At 43.0% G+C, this 8,349-nt stretch overlaps 1 protein-coding gene across 1 annotated transcript in view; it reads right to left on the reverse strand.

The window, feature by feature from the left end:
- The window catches only part of Mettl16 (methyltransferase 16, N6-methyladenosine), a 47,522-nt gene extending 41,763 nt beyond the window's left edge, over window positions 1-5,759 (reverse strand). The window contains exons 1-2 of the mRNA XM_038326329.1: window positions 5,627-5,759; window positions 3,126-3,253 (exon numbers count right to left, since the gene is read on the reverse strand). Of these exons, the coding sequence (XP_038182257.1) occupies window positions 3,126-3,253 (128 nt within the window). The 5' untranslated portion in view covers window positions 5,627-5,759. The remainder of the gene's footprint in view (window positions 1-3,125; window positions 3,254-5,626) is intronic.
- Between the last annotated feature and the right edge of the window lie 2,590 nt (window positions 5,760-8,349).

Genomic DNA, 8,349 nt, shown 5'->3' on the forward strand with positions numbered 1-8,349 from the left:
ACATCACATATGTACAGTGCCCTCAGAGACCAGGAGGCATCAAATCATCTGGAATTGGAGTTAGTATGTTGTTAGCCACCAAGTGGCTGCTGAGAACCAAACTCAAGTCCTCACAGAGTAGTAAGTGCTCTTAACCACTAAGTAATATCTCTGATACCATTACTAAAATTAAAAACAAAAAACTAACTTTGCAGGCTGGGCATGGTGGCAGGCCAGCTTGGTCTACATAGTAAGTTCCAGGACATCCAAAGCTACAGAGAAACCATCTAAAAAAAACCCAAAACAATAATGATAATAAAATAAACCCAATTCAAAGTGTAAGATAAACACACAGATTTTCATGTGAGATTACAAAACACTCATTCTCAGTGCTCCAGACCACACTGACTTTTAAAGCTGTAGCCTGACACAATGATGTATGCCTTTAATCCTAAAACCCTGTCTCAAATAAACAAACAAAAAGAATACTGGCTGCTCTTATAAAGCATTTGGGTTCAGTTACCAGCAGCCACACAACAGTTCACAACCACATATAACTCCTGCTTCTTATTTTTGCAGGTATTATACGTACATGGACACTTACTTACATGAAGGCAAAACACTCATAAACATAAATCTCTCTCTCTCTCTCTCTCTGTCTCTCTGTCTCTGTCTCTCTCTCTCTCACGCGCGCACACACACACACACCACACACACCTTACTCAGGATGGAGGAATAGCTCAGTGCAGAATGCTTGCTTCACAAGCATAAAATCCTGTATTAAGTTCCTGTAGCACAAATTAACCAATCCTCTTCAGGCTCATCCATATGAATAATTACATCTATGAATTATTAGAATGTTATACAGTGCTTTTAAATTTTATTTATTATGTGTGTATGTGCATGTGCCATGCTGTGCTTGTGGAGGTCAAAACAATCTGTGGGAGTCGGTTCTCTCCTTATACTATGTGAGATCCTGGGTCATGAAACTCAGATCTTCAGGATGGGTGTCAGGTCCCTTTAACCACCAGCCAACTCTCTGGCCCCTAAATGTTCTTTGTTTTCTTTACCTTTCTTCCTTTCAGTTACAACCTCCTCCTATACCCACACCTGCCCACAGTTCTCCAAACCGACTGCATCTATTTCCTATATACTGAATTCTTCACTTCTCTTCAACTTTCAAAAAACAGCCACCCCACTATCACTGTGCCCCTTTCCTTGAACTTATTTTCCACTGCCTATGAAATATTCCATTCATGCCAGGTGGTGGTGGAGCACACCTTTAATCCCAGCATGGGAGACAGAGACAGGTGGATCTCTGTGAGCTTGAGGCCAGCCTGGTCTATGAAGTGAGTTCCATGATAGGCTTCAAAGCTACAGAGAAACCCTGTTTTGAAAAAAAGAGGAAAAAAAAATTGGCTCTTTTCTTCCTAATTTCTACCACGTATTGCTAACTGTACCTGGGAATTTCTGAGTTTTACTTATTGCCTACACATAAATAGGCCACTAATATACTGATATATCTGGGATACTAAAAACATTTCTGAGGCTGGAGAAATGGCTCAGCAGTTAAGAGCACTAGTTGTTCTTCCAGAAGGCCCTGGTTCAATTCCCAGCATCCACGTGGCAGCTTACAACTGTCCGTAACTCCAAGTCCGACCAGAATTACTTACAGGTAAAGAATCAATGCACGTAAAAATAAAAATAATATAAAAAAATTACTTGGAGCTGGAGAAATGGCTCAGCAGTTAAAGAGTACTGGTTCCTCTCCCAGAAGACCCAGGTTCAACTAACTGGATTCTTAGCATTCAAGTTTCCAGCACCCACATGGCAGCTTACAACTGTCTGTAACTCCAACTTCAGGGGATCTGACATCCCTTCTGGTCTCTATAGAGACCAAGTATAAACATAGTGCAGACATGCACACAGGCAAACCACCCATACACATAAAAAAATAAAATAATAATTAATAGTTACTTTAATTCTCTCTTCAATCTATTGTTTAAAATGTTCTTAGAATGTATCCATTTATGAGATGGAAAGCTGGCTCAGCAGTTAAGAGCACGAGCTGTCCTTACAGAAGACCCATGTTCAATTCCCAGCACCCACATGGTGGCTCATCATCATCTGAAACTCACTCTAGTTCCAGGGCATCCAATGCCCTTTTCTGACCTTAGGAGGCTCTTACACACACACAATACACATACATAAACATTAGTCTCAGGTGCACATGCATACACATAGAACAAATAAAAACAAAACAGAATGTATCTGTTTAAGCATAATCCTGAACATATGATTTGCCTATCTTAAAATACAGAAGTTAAGCTGGACATGATGTCACACGATTTTAATCCCACTAGAGTCAGGCAGATCTCTGTGAATTTGATACCAGCCAGGGCTAAAACAAACAAACAAACAAACAAATAAAATCAGAGGCTAGACATGGAAGACACATGTAATTTCAGCATTTGTAACACTGGGGCTGAATAATTGCTAGTACAAGAGTAGCAATAGCAAGTTCAAGTACCCTTTCCCCCTTCCACCATACAGACTGATAAAGAGAATTAAGGCAAACAGTAAGGCATTCTGCTTAATTCAGAGGAAATGTATGTATATTCACAAAGACTATAATCTGAAAAGGCATTATATGCAAAAACATGCTGCCAAATTCAGTGCAAGTTAAGAACTATGTTATAGGGGCAAAATTAAAAGAAATGTGTAGTCTCAGTTGTCCTAGAACTAGCTCTGTAGACCAGGCTAGCCTCGGACTAACAGACATCCACCTGCCTCTACATCCCAAGTGTTGGATTAAGGTGTGTGCCACCACTGCCCAGCTGTAACAAGACATTCTGTCATTCACTGAAAATTGAAAAACACATAGTACAATCCTATTCGGAGTTACTTTGGCACCTCTGTTGTAGAAGCATTAAGTTGGCCATTAAGAGGCTCTCTAATTTTCAGACTTGGTAGATTTAAAAAATTGACCCCCAGGATTGATTTGTCCAAGTCCCAGGAGACATTCCATGAAACGCACATGGTTAGCACTCAGGTCTTCTGTTGGTCCAGCTTGCTTCCTACCACACCAAGTCCACTCAGATATCACTAGATTGATGCATATTGATAACTTTCCATGTATTACCTACCTTACTCTCCCATTCAGATTTATCTGAATATGCTGCTTAAAATCTGGATATTTGGATGCCAGATATGCGAAGTCAGGTGGCTTGTCCTTGTATCTATTTCTTGCGTGCATTGATTTGCTTAGAGCCATCTTTAAAGAGAGAGGGAAGAGGGGATATGAGAGAGACAGAGAAGAAATCATATTTATTTCAAAAGCATTGGTGAGGAAAGGAGTACATACATGCCCATAATACCAGTACTTGAGAGGCAGAGGCAGGAGGATTACAGTAAGGTTGAAAGACCAACCTCAGCTACACAGTGAGTTCCAGGCCAGTCTGGCCTACAATTGAGACCTTACCTCTAAAACAAACAAACACACACACATACACACAAATAGTAAGGCAAGTAAGCAGTGTTCTTGTTAAGTCCAGCTTGCTGCCACACGCAGGACCCTCCCCAGCTGAGGGGATACAGTTTATCACTAGAATACTTACCAACACTCTCAAGACCCTGGGTTCAGTCTCCAGATTCACACACACACACACACACACACACCCAGAAACTCAGTTTTTACTCCCTAGGATTCACATGCCCCTTACAGATATCTGATTAAAAAGGTACATAAAGTGAGGACAGGACCCAAGGCCCAAAGATTATCAAAGGGAAATGTGTTCTTTTTTGATGTAATACTGTAGAGCAACAAAAAGAAAGGCACTCCTCTAACAAATTCAAGAGATAGTGATACATTAGGACTCACCAACACATAAAAGAGGGCATAGCTGACAGGCGTGTAATCTGAACATATGTAACCCAAGTTAAATTACTGTCTTGGCCAATCTGGTTCATTTTCTATACTACTTATTCGATCGTAACAGATGCAGTCAATATAAGTCACTCCTTTGATTAACTTCTGGGAGAAGAAAAAATTTCTTTCACCAGGAATTTAACCCAGTGTCTCACACGAGTTCTACCAAGGGGCTGCTATACCCCAGAAGAACTAACTTCCAGATATTTAGTTACATACCTATCTCTACCATTCCTCAAAGCTAACTGGGTGTCAGCTCTTACCTAGCACCCAATTACTCTGTTCCTGCTACACTGGCCTATTAGCCATTTCCTGATCAAGGCACATTCATGCCTTAGGGCTATTTGTACTTGTCTTTTTATTGTTTTTGTTGCACTCAGACAAGGTCTCCAGTAGCCCTTGGCATGGAACTCACTATGTACCCAAGGCTAACTCATGAATTCCTTCTCCAGAGTGCATCATCATGTGGAACTTGCACCTGCTGCTATTCAATTGTCATGGATTGCTCTCCCCAATACAGTGTATGAAATGTACATACACTGAACATATCCCAACCTTGTTAGGTGTTTAGTCAAATGTCACCTCCCTAAAACATTCAGTGACTAGAAAACACTTTATCGCCTTCCTAAGCTACTGTATTTTAAATTTCCTCTCTTGACATTCTCTACATGTTTTAATTTTTAAAACTTTCCCTACAAGCAAATTCCATGAGGGAAAAGTTTGTTCGCTGAGGTACCCCAATACTTAACAAAGGATCTGTAAGAATAGGTACTCAACTATTTGCTGACTGAGGAGAGTATGAAATCGCCTGGAGATGTACCTCAGAGTGATAGAGCATTTGTCTAGCACGTGCAAGGCACTGGGTTCAGTCATCAACACCATAAGCCAATGACTACCAAATACTTTCCGCCGTGTATAAGCCAATGAATCATAACACTCTCCGAATGGGCAGGCCAGGGAGCCTCAACAACAGCTACAAAAAGGCTCAGGTGAGCGTGTCCAAAAACCGAAGACCTCCAGGGTTGCCTTCTTTCGTCTTTAACACCCTGCTTCCTCTTGACCCTTATCTCTTCAAACACCATTTCTTCTCATGCATAACCCTATCGGATAGTCTAAATTCGGCTTTTAGAACATCAAACTCTGGGGGCTGTAGAGATGAGCAACGGTTCAGAATACTGGTTGCTCTTCCAATGGGCCTGGGTTCGATTCTCAGCACCCACATGGCGACTCACGACCAATTCTAACTCAGCCCCATGGCATCGTCCTCTTCCGGCCTCCGCCGGTACTTGTGCTCGTGCTGCGGACGTACGTGCCTTCAAAACACATACATATAAAGTAAAAAAAAAAAAATAAAAAGTGTTTTAAAAAAGAACAGCAAACTCGACAGATGCCTCCCGCCACGACCCCAACACCTCCGTTCTGTGTCCATGCCCCCTGTTACTAATCTTGACTTTTTCTCTAGTTCTGCCACCTCGCGGGCTCATCCACGCCTTCTTCCCGCTTCGGTTTCAGGGCTCTCTAAACATCAGCCCAGGCTCGTGAAGGGGCTCTCTCCTTCAACTCCTCCCACCTACCCACCCCACCGCCTGCGTCGGAGCACACAGCCGCCCCGGATCCCCGGCTTCAAGCCCCTGAGGAGCCGAGAACCAGAGGATAAAAGCCGGTACTGGTTAAGCGACAAATGAGAGCAAGCGGATAATTGATTTCTAAACCTCGCACCTCGTATGCCACTGTAGGAGCCGGACGGCGTGTATGGCTCGGCCCCGCACAAACGCAGGATCCTAACCCACTCACACAGCGAAGCTCCTAGAAACGCAGATGCTACGCTCCCAGCGCGCCGCCATCTTATGAAGCCAATCGGCGCCGTGATTGGGCAAACCACTCTCGCGAGACCTATGGTCTAGCCTGAAGAAAAAAGGAACTGTCGCGATACCTGGAGTTTGGGGCGCGTTTTCACGAGGACGTGGGGGCGTGGTCGCAAGCAGAGCGCTTGTCAGGGACCAGGTAGAGAGGTGTACTTTCCGTTTTATTGTTGTTGGGCTGCTCGTTTCCTGTTTAGTTTTTGTTGAAACGGAGCTCCACTGTAATCCAGTCTGGTTTTGTAATCCAGACTGGCCACGAACTCGGGGCCACCCTCCTGCTCTGGCCTTCCCGACCTGGGATTACAGGTTTAAGCTACCCCACCAAACTGGAAACTTTTTTCTAAGTAACTTTTTTCAGCTCGCTCCAGGCTTACTAAATCATACCCCCTCTAGGCTAGGGCAGGAAAAAGGAAAGCTAGAATAGGAGAATCTTGGGTTTGGTGGCAATTAATAGTTATTGTATAGCAAGTCTGTCTTATGTGATGACACAGTAGTTTCAAATAAACCTGAGATGGGCAAAATCATAATATAATAATTGTGTCACAGCTCAGATGGAAAGGGATCCTGGCAGGCAGAAGTCAGGGAATGAATGCTGAGTGTTACAGCTGGGGGGAAGAGTGCTCTGGCAGTCTGGAGCCAGCAATAGCACAGGTCACAGGAAGTGACAGCTCTGCTCCGGCTGTAGAGCGCTTTCCCCATTGTTGCTCGGCTCCAGTGTTCCAGAGTGTAGCAACTCTGCTCCGCTAAGGGAAGGCTTCCCCAGCGAAAGTGTTACAGTCCCAGTCCACTCCATCTCTGCTCCTGCAAAAGAAGGTCTTCACTCAAACCTCGTTCAAGAGAGTGGATAACTCTACCAGGGTGGAAAAAGAGCAGCCACAAATGGTAAAGGGCTTATATATGGGTTCTTAGGGGCAGAGTTTTCCGAGGGAGATAACGGATTGGTTAGTTTTTCCCTGATCAGGAATTGGTCAGTTTAAATGGTCAAGGGCACAGATGGCTGATTTCAGAGCCAAACTGTGTTTCTTTCGCTAGCCTTTTTAAGCTTTTTGACTCTAGGGCACATTTCTTTCACTGACTCTGATTCTGTTCTAGGAACAGAGTATATTTCTTTGGCACTGGTTTCAGAGTTAGGGTGCATTCCTTTGGTTCTGGGTTCCCAGGCTAAAACATTTCTTTCACTGGCTCTGATCTCAGAACCAGGGGCTCAGTTTTCAGTGCCAGGTTGGGTTTCTTTGGCTAGCCCTTTTACCCAACAACAACAATAATAATAATACTGATACTTAGAAACTGCTTTGGGGTGGGGGGTGTGGAAACATGGCTCTGCTCTTAAGAACACTGGCTACTCTAACAAAAGACCCAGGTTCAATTCCCAGCACCCACATAGTGACTTAAAACCAGCTGTAACTCAAGACCCTAGTGCCCCCTAGAGGCATGAGGCATGTATGTGGTGCACAAACATGCAAGCAAACACCCATGCACATAAAAATAAACCCTTTTTTAAAAGATGGTAACTGCTTTGCCTAAAAAGCATTGAGTTCTCATTTGAATTCACAAAGTAAAAGGATAACATCCTGCCTTGATTTTTATATCTATCACCTTTAGGCATTTAATTGTCAACTTTTACAATATTCTGTTCCAGATTGCCAAAAAGGTGTTTCAGTTGTACCATAAAATGTCAATTTTGTATTGCATTCCTGGAACAACAGGACTCATCAATAAATACTTTTATGAAGCAATGCTAGGCTGTAAACAGAAGTTTCTGTCCCACCTGGTCCCACAACCGTTCAGTCCCAAATAAACACATAGAGTCTTATATTAATTATAAACTGGCTGGCCTATTGCTCAGGCTTATTATTAACTAACTCTTACAATATAAGTTAACTCATAATTTTTATCTATGTTTAGCCATATGACTTGGTTCCTTTTCTCAGTAAGTTAACTCATAATTTTTATCTATGTTTAGCCATATGACTTGGTTCCTTTTCTCAGTAAGTCAGTCTCACCTTGATTCCTCTGCATCTGGCTGGTGACTGCATCTCTGCCTTTTCTCTTCCCAGAATTCTCCTCGTCTGGTTGCCCCACCTATACTTCCTTCCTGGCTTCTGGCCAATCAGCATTTTATTGAACCAATACAAGTGACAAATCTTTACAATTTACAAGAGCATTATCCCATTGCACTAGGCCTCAAAGGACTCCCTCCTTCACAAGCTAAGGGCACATATCTGCATAGATGAAGCCGTATGCTGTAGCAGGAATAGTTGTCTTAAGGGAACCAATTGCTTCCCTCAAGCAATAAAGACTTTGAGCCATTTTGCAGAATCAAAATGTGATCAACTAGACCACTTTGATCTCGGATACTTAATTAGCTGTGCTAATAGCCCCCTCAATTGTTCCATCTCCAATTGTTCCTTTATCTCTAACCCTGAGTATGGCATCCTAGGCCTGTAAATCCAACCTCTGGAAAAGACCAGCCTGGTCTACATGGGACCCTGTTCAAAAAGCCAAAGCAACAGTATACCATTAGGTCAGTGATAGAGTACAAAGGCTGTGCACACTAACACCATGTGTGTGTGTGTGTGT

Source organism: Arvicola amphibius, chromosome 4 (genome assembly GCF_903992535.2).
Source record: "Arvicola amphibius chromosome 4, mArvAmp1.2, whole genome shotgun sequence".
In the NCBI taxonomy this organism is placed as follows: Eukaryota; Metazoa; Chordata; class Mammalia; order Rodentia; family Cricetidae; genus Arvicola; species Arvicola amphibius.